The sequence below is a fragment of the Poecilia mexicana genome, unplaced genomic scaffold (assembly GCF_051168715.1).
Source record: "Poecilia mexicana isolate PSO_F unplaced genomic scaffold, ASM5116871v1 scaffold_21, whole genome shotgun sequence".
Taxonomy (NCBI): Eukaryota; Metazoa; Chordata; class Actinopteri; order Cyprinodontiformes; family Poeciliidae; genus Poecilia; species Poecilia mexicana.
This window is the reverse complement of record NW_028263390.1, coordinates 16189925-16202133: the sequence shown is the minus strand read 5'-3', so window position 1 is coordinate 16202133 and position 12209 is coordinate 16189925. Positions and strand designations below refer to the sequence as shown.

The window sequence follows — 12209 nt, the reverse complement described above, 5'->3', positions numbered from 1 at the left end:
AAGTCATCTGCACCATGTTCTCACATTGGATGTTGTATAGATCTGATGAATGTCCTCCTGCGGAAGAGGGGCTACTCCTAACAAATATTCAGCTAAATGTTAGCTATTAGGGGCTTACTGTTGTAACACTATTTTTTGTTTGTTTTGTCTCATTTCATGAAAGTTTAGGTCAACATGTGCAACGGTTGTGTGCATAAAGAATACCCGGACCGGGTAAGTTAAAGCTGCCGGTATATCTCAAAAGTTTCATTTGTCGTGGTGGCATACAGAATAATTATGTTGTTTCAGGGTAACACTTGTCTGGAGAACGGCTCCTACTTGATGAACTATCTGGGCTGTGCGAACTGCCATCAGAGAGACTTTGTGCTGATCAGCAACAAGGCCACCGAGGATGATGATGGGGAGGAAATTGTCACATATGACCGTTAGTGTCCCTTGTCCAATCACGAATACATTATAACCTACTCTTTGACTTTTTAAGCATTTTGTAACATTACAGATACAAACTTGATTATTTTTTGTTAGGATTTCGTGTGATAGAAAGTGTGGGAAATAATTTTTTAAAATTGCTTTTACGTATAATAATCTAAAAAGTGTGGTGTGCATTTTTTAGCCCTTGTCGGTATGTTGTGCTACAATCTTTTGGCTGCAGTTTCAGTATCTTGCCAGGGAAAGTGTGACTTTCGGTGTTAGTTCTCCACCAAACCTAACATTCTGCACAGAGGTAATATTTTTCCTTGAACCCTATTGCTACTCTTCCACAAAGAAACAGATTTCAGGAGAGCAAGCTGTAACTCAGCAGCTCCTCCAGAGGGACCATGGGGACCTCTTGGCTGCTTCTCATGTTTTCTTTGCTCACCAGTCAGTTTAGAAGAACTATAGTTTGGCAGATTTGCCGTTGTTCCATCTTCTTAACATTTTAAAACAATAGATTGAAAATCATATTATTTTATGCCCTAACCTTTGTAAGATATTCTCTACATCCATCTTCTTGATGTTGTTGATAAACATTACTCAATATAAGCTCACTATAAAGGTGAGTAAAGTTTTATTTAGGGGTATTACGATAAAGGGGGCTAGTAAAAAATGTGCACCTTACTTTTCAGGTTTTAATGCTTAAAAAAAAAAGGTCAAACTTAATTCCCTTTCCACTTCATAATTAATGCGTTACTTGTCAGACTGTCTTTCCAGTAGCTGGTGGTCCATAACCAGCACTTTGAGGAAACATCCACTAATCTCTTTGTCTTTCCAGATGTCTGCAAAAACTGTGACCACGTCATCGCCAGACACGAGTACACGTTCTCTGTTGTAGACGAGTATCAGGTGAGTGATGACATCTTGATTTATCTCCAGCGCTCGCTTGGATCCACGGACTTACTCAGATGGTCTTACATCCCTGTTCCGTCGGTGCAGGAGTACACGATGCTCTGCATGCTGTGTGGAAAGGCTGAGGACTCCATCAGCGTGCTACCGGATGACCCCAGGCAGTCTGCGCCTCTCTTCTAAATATGAGAAACAGAAAACTGCAATTTCCAGCTTCTCGCCAACATGGATGACACCGGCTGCCCTTTAAAAGGTTCCAGTCGCCAATCATCACCCATCGAAAGTTAATACCGGGCTTTGCTGCTTGCTTTAAAATAGTTTTGAAATGCTCTTTGTGATGTTGGCAGTTGAGCAAAATTTTATTATAGAAAAAAACACAATCCTCTGTATTTTAATTGATAATTGACTGTAAATAAAGATTTTTGTACTGCTGCATTGGGTTGGAATCGTTTCAAAAGATGTGCTGCTTACCCTTTCTCACTTGGTTGGTTTGGATATATTGAATTAAATGAAATCATTTCATGTAACATGTTATATCCTTGAAATGGCTGATGGGGAAGACTTGCAAACAAAGCTGCATCCAAGCACGTCAGTGGAAAGTTGAGTGGAAGAAAAAACGTGTAGAAGACAAAGAATTACGGTACAGATAAACTTTACAGGCTCATCATTTCCAGCAGCCTCTGCTATCATAAAGGGGAGATACTTTACAGAAGGCAAACATTTCTGTATTAAAAATCTTTTGTTTTTTTTGTAATATTTAAAATATCTATGAAACTCAATTGCTGGTTTTTATGAACTAAGAGTTAATCCTCAAAATTAAAAATAAAAATGCTTAAAATATAACTCGTATAGAAAATACAAGTTTAACTTTTTCAATTGAATTGCTGCAAAAGAATGTTAAATATTCTGTTAGTTGCAACTTTATACGGCAATTTTTATAACAAAAAAAAAACTATCATGAAAAAACAGTGCTGCAGGTTGCTTGACAGAGGTAGAGATAAATCTGACAGAAAAATGAGGTTTTCAGGATTATCCCCAATTTGTGCATCAAAGCAAATGACGTTAAACCTTCAGCTGATTTTTTCCTAAATGCAAAATTCATCAAAACATGTTTAGCTAGTGCATTTAAGGACCTAAAAAAAGTTGGAATTTCCATTTTTTGGTTTAAAAAAAAAAACATAGATTAATTAGCATTTGAGCTTGCAATCATTGACCAGAGCCACCTGTGGTAAAACTTAAGATTTTGATCACTGCTAAGGTCTGAATACTAATTATTTTAAACATAATTAAAATCCAAGAAGTAAAAACAAGAGTCACCAGACTCTTCTTTGCTATTTCTTTCAACTTCCTCTGTTTAGAACAACAAATCAGCTGGGCTGGTGTATTTTACCTTTATTGAAACATCTGTTGTGGTTCTATTTTCTCTAGCTTTCTCTCCTATATAGGTGGTCAAACATTTTCACCATCCATCCGTCCCATCCACTCCCCCTGCAACAAACAAGAAAAAAAAAAAAAACTTCCAACATTCACATTGTTTGGATCAGAACCAGTTCAATAAAACACAGATGCTTCAGCAGATTGTACAAATAAATAAATAATGAAAAAAAAAAAATGTTTGCGAGGAAGAAGCTCATGCATGTTTACAATAGCGCTCTTATCGTACATTCTTAGAAGCGGATGACTGCGTGACGTGACGTAAAAGCACACAACTACGCTAAGATAAGTCAAATGAGCAGCTCATTATTAAATACTAGGATTAGCAGTTTGACCAGAGTGAGGTCCGTGTGCTGCATGCTCTGGCTCTGTACATGAATGCTGATCTATATATACTGATTGTGGGGTTCTTTAGTGTTTCTACAGTGAATACATGGTTTATATATTTAGTGTTTTTTTTTTCCTAATAGTACATATCTACAGTTAGTTTGATTTTTTTTTTTTTTACATATCAAGTATTAAACGTGATTATTTTGGTCTCATTAGGCCTAAATAGGGTTTTAATGGAGGAGTGAAATGAGAGGTAAAAGTTGGCAATCTCAAGATTTTCTCCACTTTTTCAGTTTCATATCCGAATAAATAAATAAATAAATACATTTTATCATACATTTTACATTACATACAGTACATTCCTTTCAGTAAATGTCATATTTACACATGCTATCAGGACGTAAGGCAGCCTAACGCCACAGGTGCAACATTTTGGGATCAGTCAGTCGTGTGGGGGATGCAGTCATCGAGTCACTCTCCCAAAGGCTTTCCCTTGGGGGCTGGGGCCCCACTGCGCCGGCCCATACGAGGCCCTGTCCAGCGGCTGCACGTGTCGCGGTGGGGGGGAGCCCGACAAGCTCGACGGTGAGCGGCTACGACCCGGCAGAGTGCCGCTCTCCCGGAGCTCCTGGCGGGAGGGGGAGGAGCTTAGAGAGCGCTGCAGGGAGGAGGAGGAGGTGCGGGGGCGGGGAGGCGGGCTGAAGAGCATCCCGCCGCGGTCCTGCATCAGTTGGGTCAGGCTGGCCAGGAAGTCGGCGTCGCTGGTGCTGCTGGCACGCACCCTCAAACGCCGCCGTCTGCAGAGAAACAAACAGTGAAGAGAGAATCTGAACCAGGCAAAGCTGAAACTATGCCACTTGAGGATTTCTGGGAAGAACATATTTACAGATCAATACTTTTTGTCTATCTTAAGTGCAGAATGTATATATTTTTTGCAAAGGCTTGGCTTTAATACTTCTTTGAGAGTGTTGTTAATTCAACAAATGGCCTTTTTTGGGGGGTTTTAAACTCCACTTAACTATTAGTTGATGATTATATTAGTTGATGATTATTTCAATAATTGTTTCATCCTTACTGAAGTCTCAACAGAACAAAATTGCCCTTAAAAATGTATTAATTTATTAGTCTCATTTAGGGAAAACAGGCAAAACAGTTAGGATTTTGTAAAATATATAAATGTGTCAAATGTTTGCAGCATTTTTCAATAAAGGGGCATTTCAATAGTAAAGAGCAGCATCTCTTTAAAAATTAAACAAATTACACAAACAAGCATGCAAATGAAAATTATTGCGTTCATTTTAATTCATCATGCCATTACCGTACATTACTGGTTATTGTGACAGACGCACATTCCTGTCTGATTCTAATCCCAGTTTGATGACCATAGGAGTCATTGGGAAAGACACCCAGTCAACACGTACCTGCTGTCCACAACCGGACGGACGGGGGGTTTCCCCGGAGGCGGCCGAGGCAAAAACCTTCCACTGAGCTGCTCCGGCAGAAAGGTGGCGCTCACAGGGCGAGGGATTTTACTTTTGCTTCCGGATGAGGAGGACAGGGACAGGGGGTCTTCTCCCCCGCAGTCAGACCTGGAGCCGCGCTCCGAGGACAGCCTGTCTCTTGGCAGAGCGCAGGGCAGGTTGTCACAGGACAGGGAGGGAGATGGCGAGTGAGTGGGGGAGCCGAGGAGCGGGCTGCTCCAGCGGTGGCGCCGCTCCGCGTTCGGCTCCCGGCTCGGCGAGTCCAGGGGGTTGCTGGGATCTCGCACCGGGATCCGGCTCAGTCTCGGAGACGACGGGGAGTCTCTGCGCTTGAGCAGAGCGGGAGGAGGAGAGGAGGAGACGGTGACAGAGCTCTCCACGGCGCCTCCCGCTGGGTCAGCTGGAGGCTGCTGATTGGGCTCTGAGGAGCGGTCAGGGAGGCCGGAGTCGCTCTCGGGGTCTCTGTCGTTGGTCAGGTGGGACGTGGCGCCTTTGGCAGGGATCAGCTCTGGCACCGAGTCCAACCTCTTCCTGTCCTTCGAGGCGTCCTCAGCAAGTTCCTGAGATTTACAGCTTGGTGCGTCTAATGGAGCCGCATCATTCTTCCTCACAGGAGACTGTGGCCCACCGCTGGAGGACTGAAAGCAGGTACAGACATTATTAGACGGAAAGAAGAGATTTAAAAATAAATATTCGAGTGTGTGAGATTTCAGTCATGTTTTTATTCTTTATATGCATTTAGGAGCTCGTGAGCAAACTAAAGTCTAAGCACACTAGTTTATGTACATGTTCCTCTCTAAAGTATTCCTACGTCTTAAACATCTTTATATTTTGTCACGTTACAACTAGCACTTTCAATGGATTATCACACTCTATTTTATAATCCAACACAAATTACTGAATATTTACAAAGTTTTTGAACAAACAAAATTCCTAAAAGTCGCTACAGGCTCAGAAGGAGGAGTGGATGTTGCAAGTCAGAGTCGATACAATCTGCTGGGCTACGTTAGAAAACTTTTTAACCAATTTCAGAAACAAGCCGAACTTGAATGTATTGTTTAAAAACGACAAGCATAATGGAATGTAATTGACTTTGAATCTGTCTGCATGACAAATGAATTGACTTTTTTTCCTAAAGTTCTTTGAGAGGACATCTGAAATGACTTTGCAGTATGTAAATTAACTAAATGGAAATTATAACTAAAAAGCCCAAGGAACAAAAGTGTGATGTGGCAAACCAAAACTAAAGGTTGGTATTATATGTATTAAGTTATTTTTTTCCTAGAAATTCAGATTGAGATGTTTTAGATAATGAATAAGTCTAATAAGTCTGAAAACTCAAACTTCTAGACTTTTCCAAACTGCATAGAAATCCTGTTTAAAACCCCATTTCTGAAAGTACTCCTTTTAATGTGTAGCTAAAGTCTAGAAAGAATAATGTGCTCTTGAATATTTGATGACATCTCCATTAAAGCTGAGCTTGCTCTGAGTGCAGCTGACCTTAGCTTCAGACTGCTTTGTTCAGAAAATGTTCCTGCTGCTGCTCACACCACTTGTTTGTAGAAAATCTCTTCTGATCCCACCTGCTCCATCTGGGATCTCCCCATCAGGACTGAAGGTCCAAGCATCCCCGGCAGCCGGCGATGGCCTAGCAACCAGGTTCCGGGCATGGCCATCTGCGACAGGATGGGGCTGCTAGGTACTGCAGGACCGGTCTGCGCGTCTTGCTGCTCAGCAGACTGATTCTCCGCTCTATCAGAACTGCAGGGACCCGACTTGTCCTCGCATTGGGTTTCCGCCTGAGGTTTGCCTGCTCCTGAGCTGTTGACCTGCTCCAGCTCCAGCATCACCCATTCCTGAGAGTCGGCCTCCTGAGGCACGGGGCTGAAGTTGACAGCGACGAAGCCGCTGCTCGCAGCGGCTTCCTCCGGGTCAGGGGTCGCCGTGCCGGACTGGTCCTCCTTGCAGGAAGGCGTCTGCTGTCCGTTCTCAGGGATGGGTTTCTCCCCAACGTGACAAAGCACCGGCCGCTGTTTCCCTAAGCTGACAGAAAGAAAAAAAAAAAAAAAAAAAAAAGAGAATTGTGAGATTTTTTTTCTTTAGATTTTAGTTTGCTTATCTTGACTTGCAAAAAGTTCTTACTAAGCTTCAAGGAAGCGTTCGATTGTAGGTTTTGGTTCAGGCGCCAGTCTCTTTTCGAACGCCAGGCTCTGGCTGTGCCTCATCCGGCGCAGCAGTGGCGCGGCTCGGTCCAGGAACATGGTCTCTGATCGGACCCGGCGTGGAGAACTCTGCACGGAGCCGGTGTTGGGACTCTGGTTCCCCTGATTCTGACTGTGTTCATCCTCACTTACTACCTAAAGATCGTAGACAAGAACACTTCTCAAAGAAAAGAACTGCACCACAGAAAACTACAAACATGGCTCATATTCTATAAATGAAAAGAGGAGCTCATTCTACACGTTTGTTTGTTTTTAGGCATAGTCTGTAAATCAGTCTCTCCAGGATTTCCCCATTGCAAACAAACAAAAAAATGATAAAAAACCATTAAAATCGCTAATTCAGTGTTGCTACTTTAGAAATGTTTGCAAAGAATGTTGAACTCCTTTAACAGGCTTCGTAGAGAACATGCACAAAACAACAACCCTGACCTTCCTGATCATCGGCTGAGGATGTTTAAGGTTGCGGTTGCGGTCCATCTCCTCCCACACGTCTCCACCAGCGGTGGTCGGCGTGGGGATGGGGGGGCAGTTGTCAGCGTCGCTGAGGCGTTCCCCTTGAAGGACATCCTCTGTGTTTTCTCTCTGCAGCTCGCCGGGCAGCACCGAAGCGTTGGCCATGCTGGGGAACGATGAGAGCGAAGGTCACCCTGCAGCTCATTTCCACAACATCATTCAGAGCAGTAACTTTCTTAGGGATCTCTGAGTCTGCACATTTGTGCTGTAAAAACAGAGCTGCACACTAGAGCCCGTTTTCAGCAGAGTGTGAAGGAGGACTGGATAATGTGAAAACTGCAAAAAAGTAAAAAATAAACATCTGCCTCAAGGGAATTAAAAAAAAGAGTTAAGGTTCAAATGTTAAATGTGACAGGAGCTTTTTTTAGCATCCAGTACCCGAGGTAAGCTGGGGTGAGGCGAGTGAGCTGCTGAGCGGTGTTCGCTGCGGCAGTGATGGTCAGCACATCCTCTGAATCACATTTCTCCCAGTCATAGGGGTCGTTCTCCAGCACATTGTGGTCCTTCATGGCCTTCTCAAACACAGATGTTAGGAGCTGTCTCGTAAAAAAAAAAAATATAGTACTTGTATCAGCCTTTTAAGCATGGAAATGAATAAACAGAACGTGCAAAATATAACAAGCAAAAATAACCTGATAGTCGGGTTTAGTGAAGTAATCCAAGGTTAAGATGTGATCCAGGAAAGTGCTGAACTCTGAAGGAAGGTGCTTCAGCATGAGACGGTGGTCGTACGTCTCCTTTAGGTTTCCTACTTGCTCCTGGGATGCGAGATTGGTTAAAACAATGAGCGGATGGACGTATCGGTGCATTCTTATTCTAGAACAAGATGGAGAAAAGAAGCGCATACTTTGTCCTTAATTTTCCTCCAGGGAAGCTGTCCGACCATGAACTCAACCAGCATGTAGAAGAGGGACCACAGGTCGTCATGGCGACCCATCTCCTGCAAAGACACACAGACGGGAATAAAGGAGCAGAACAGATGCAGCTTTTACTATAGTATGAATCTAAAACATGTGACATTCATGATCCAGCCAATATAGAGCGTTTTTTTTTTTTTTTGTTTTTTTCATCTGAAAAAATCGTAAGCAGAGCATCTATTCCTGATCAAGAAGTCTAGGATGCATTCGAATTAATAGCAACAGAATTCATTTCATTTCATTTCCAGCTGATTGGCTGTGTCTCTTGCTCTAAAGCTGCTCCACAGGTTTTTGTTAGTTTCTAATAAAGACAAGGCTAAATTGCTGCAATTACGGCTGAAATGGGAGAATGCATAAGTAAAGAGGACAAGCCTCACCTTATTCTTATGAGCATTGATTGAGGCATATCGCACCGTTCCTCTGAAACCCGCCACAGGACGAGGCTGAAAGAGAATTAATGCAAACTCATGCTGTAGTATCTGTCAGTAGTCGTAGTTTTTATTTTTAAAATGCTAAAAAAGCCCACTAATGTCCAAACTAAATTTATCAGCAGATTTTTTGTTTTTACTTTGGGAAGCCAAAAATGTTCTTTGATAAATTCTTTGATATTAAGAGTGCTTACTGGACGGACTTCTTGGTTGGAGTTGGTAAACTGTCGAGCCAATCCAAAATCTAGCATATAGCAGCATCTGCAGGTACTGGCAAGTCGTCCCATTGCAAAGTTTGACTGCAAAATCAAACAGAAAACCACGTTTACAATATTTAAGAATGTGTTTGCAATAAGCAAATGACATATCGCACAGAATTAAACGTACAGGTTTAATGTCACGGTGCAGAAAGCCCACAGAATGGATGCTCTCGATGGACTCTAAAATCTGCTTGCCCAGCCTCAAAGTCGTGGAAATGGAAAAGGTACCGCGGGTCATCGTTCTGCGCAAATCCGCCAGATTCCTCCCCTTTGGACCAGACATCAGTATTGGTTGTATCATCATAGTTGTGAGGCGGCAGGCGGACTAAGAGAATGGCAAATATTGGGACAACGAGGGTCTCACCTGCAGTTCCATCACTACATAGTTGAAGCGATCGTTCCGACCGCAGCCCACAAAGCGACAGACATGGTCTTTTCCTGTTTATAAAGGGAAGATACAGTTTTACGTATGCCAATAAAAATACAGTCACGCCAGTTTCAGTCTGCAAACACAAGCGGACACCATCACTGTCCTAATAAACAAAAACTTAGAAACAATAATAAAAACAAAAGGATTGCACTTCATAGAGCATTTACTAACCAAACTACAACGACCAAAATGTTCAGTCTACAAATACATCAACCAACAGGTTTTCCATTATTTACGGAGAATGGTATAATTTTTGACATACCATTTTTGTTAAAATATAAATATTTATATTGATAATAATACTGGAGCATAGCCTTATTTAAATTTGGGTGATATCTGTGTTATTTCTAATCGAAAACAAAGTCCTTGCTAGAAGGAACTTAATTTTAAATCTACCAGGGATGCAAAATAATATAAGGCTTAATTTGTGTAAGGTATGGCCACAGTTTAATCTGAATTTGAGAGCTGAGTCAAGCTGAAAATTTGGCATAACTTACCCTGAAGCTTCTTCAGCACAGCCACCTCCATCTTTAGCACCTGCTTGGGTTGCTGAGCGGACTCGACCTTCAAGGCAACGGTGGCCTGGCTCAGCTGATCCAGGACTTCATAGATCTCCCCAAAGCCGCCTCCTCCTATTTTCTTGACCTGAAATCAATATTGGCAAGTTAAGTCGTGATACTTGCTGAGTAAGAAATGAGGCATTCCGAAATTGAATTCAACCACTGAATTATGACTTCACATCAACGACACCCACCACTTTCCACCTGTCCCTGACCACATCTCCCACTGTCAGGATGTCCGCGTGCTCTCCAGCTCCACTCATCCTGATTGCTCTCTGCTGGCATCAGTGTCACAAGCACTTCACTGGAGGAGTAAAGAGCACACCTTAAAAATTCACGCCAGTTTACCCACACGTAAAAGTGCTGAATTTATGATGCGGCAAACACTGACCTGATAGCATTTTACTACACCCTGGTAGCCTTTAGGGACTGCGCCTCACGTTTCCAAGGCAGACTATCAAAACGTTAGCTAGCTTGATAGTAGAAAGATCTCTCGTAGCAGGGTTTAGTTTATCTAAAGCAGTGGCAAAACACAGCATAGCTAACACAAAAGAGCCACAATTCACAGACCACAGAAGGAACCAAACAGCCTGATACAGTAAAATCTCTAAAATTGTTTAATTCGGTTGTTTTAACTGCCTCCGCTGGTGCTGAGAATAAGCTAATTAGCATGCCTCCTTAAGGATAACCGTTAGGAGGCACACTTCTCCGGGTTCTTTTTTTTTTTTTTACCTCGCGTCAATGCACCTCTGCGACACCAGTTAAAGTGTACCATCCAAGCAGTCTCCATGCTTCCAGTAGGTCCAGAACCAGTCGAGTCATTCCAAGCACCATCTTATTTAACAGATGAGACATTGGTGGTGGTGGACCATAGCTGAGATTAGCTGTCCCCGTTAGCCAGCGAGCTGCTAAGGAACGATGCCTTGTTGTTGACGCCACATGTCTTGAGGCTTCTGATTGGTCCACAAACTCCTGCATCCGAGAGGAGCAGGGAATCGGGAGATATTAGGGAGGGTATGGCAAGTTAGTTTGGCATATAATAGAGTAGCTTTTTTAGAAGCAGTGGCCATTTACTATGTAACTGTTCTCATGAAAATAAGAAGCTAAACTAAATTAAAACGTCAGTCTTGGTGGGGTTAGGGTTAGACTGGTTGAAGGAGTCTGGATTGTAGACCGAAATCAACTTTAAGAAGTAAATTTTAAAGCTGTCTTTAGACATTTTCACCAAAACAAACTAAGAAAACCAGATGAACAAGAACATTTTTCCCAAATTGTGGATGAGTTCAAACTGTTTTTACCTTGTTATGTTTTAGGCTTCATTGAACTTTTAAAGTCACATCTACTCTTCTATTACATGTTACTAGGGTTTTATGTGTGAGACTAGCAAGAACTAGAACATAAGTGTGAAGTGAAAGAAAAATTATATATGAGTTTTACATTTGTCTATGAGTAAAAATGTAAAAATTGTGGACTGCATTTTAATATACTAATTTTTACACTGTTACCCCTCAATAAAATGAAGTGGAACTTCCTTCAGAAAACAATCGATTTGTGAAAGTCCACCTACTGTTAGTAGGGGGAAAAGCAAATGTGTGTAAGGGAGTGTATTGGTCAGAAAAGACCCCCCAAAAATAACTTGCTCACAGTGAAACCATGGCAGTGGCAGCATCATGCTGTGGTGATGCCTTTATTCAGCAGGGACGGAGAATAAATTGAGAGAGTAAAAAAAGGATGAAGCAAAATACAGGACAAATCTGGAGGGTTAAAATCTGTTAAAGGCTCCAAAAGACTTAGGACTACATGTTGGAGATGTTGGAAAATTTTCACCTACCAACATGACAAATACTATAAACATACCCAAAGCTACAATGAAGTGGTTTGGGTGAAGATATACTGAGGTATTATAAGGACCCAGTCAAAGTCTACCACTAAATCTACAGAGCCAATGAAGCCTAAAAATTGCGGTCCATGACGTTCTTCGTCCAATGTGACTGAGTATGAGTCATTTAGCAAAGAAGAATAGGCATAGAATATTAGTATCTAGAGATGCATTATTTGTCATAATAAAACTTGATAGATTTAATAATGTAATGTAAGATGAAGAATTCAAGGAACATGAATCCTGAGTAGTTCGTTATAGTTTTATTGAACTATAACCCACAGTGTGTAGGAGTGTCCAGAGCAGATTCCAGGAACAACCTCTGTGATCTCAGTCTGGAAGAGTGCAGGCCTAAAGGACAGCTAAAATACAAAACAAACAAAAAAAAAAATCTTCAGCTGCCTGATCTCCTGCTCCTGGACCTGGGCAGGA

General features: G+C 42.0%; 2 protein-coding genes across 2 annotated transcripts; one reads left to right on the top strand and one right to left on the bottom strand.

Moving 5' to 3' along the window:
* The first annotated feature begins 26 nt into the window (after positions 1-26).
* On the top strand, positions 27-1850 carry churc1 (churchill domain containing 1). The gene is made up of 4 exons (XM_014997510.2): positions 27-213; positions 289-424; positions 1253-1323; positions 1414-1850. The coding sequence occupies exons 1-4, from the start codon at positions 175-177 to the stop codon at positions 1504-1506; spliced, it is 339 nt and encodes a 112-aa protein (XP_014852996.1). The 5' UTR covers positions 27-174; the 3' UTR covers positions 1507-1850.
* Positions 1851-2700: 850 nt separating this feature from the next.
* Positions 2701-10939, bottom strand: ttbk2b (tau tubulin kinase 2b). Its single transcript, XM_014997505.2, has 16 exons — positions 10631-10939; positions 10290-10412; positions 10093-10202; positions 9836-9983; positions 9273-9346; positions 9036-9176; positions 8843-8947; positions 8598-8663; positions 8151-8243; positions 7936-8061; positions 7682-7839; positions 7220-7409; positions 6711-6925; positions 6152-6611; positions 4509-5206; positions 2701-3884 (listed from the first exon to the last, which is right to left on the bottom strand). The coding sequence occupies exons 3-16, from the start codon at positions 10159-10161 to the stop codon at positions 3551-3553; spliced, it is 2877 nt and encodes a 958-aa protein (XP_014852991.2). The 5' UTR covers positions 10162-10202; positions 10290-10412; positions 10631-10939; the 3' UTR covers positions 2701-3550.
* Between the last annotated feature and the right edge of the window lie 1270 nt (positions 10940-12209).

Excerpts from the sequence above, each read along its gene's own strand:
- ttbk2b (XM_014997505.2), bottom strand. The coding sequence starts at position 10,161 with ATGAGTGGAGCTGGAGAGCACGCGGACATCCTGACAGTGGGAGATGTG. Across the intron at positions 9,347-9,835 it reads TGTGCTGAAGAAGCTTCAGG|GAAAAGACCATGTCTGTCGC; the intron begins GTAAGTTATGCC and ends CTTTATAAACAG. Across the intron at positions 9,177-9,272 it reads ATGTAGTGATGGAACTGCAG|GGGAGGAATCTGGCGGATTT; the intron begins GTGAGACCCTCG and ends TCTGGTCCAAAG.
- churc1 (XM_014997510.2), top strand. The coding sequence starts at position 175 with ATGTGCAACGGTTGTGTGCATAAAGAATACCCGGACCGG. Across the intron at positions 214-288 it reads ATAAAGAATACCCGGACCGG|GGTAACACTTGTCTGGAGAA; the intron begins GTAAGTTAAAGC and ends ATGTTGTTTCAG. Across the intron at positions 425-1,252 it reads GGAAATTGTCACATATGACC|ATGTCTGCAAAAACTGTGAC; the intron begins GTTAGTGTCCCT and ends TTGTCTTTCCAG.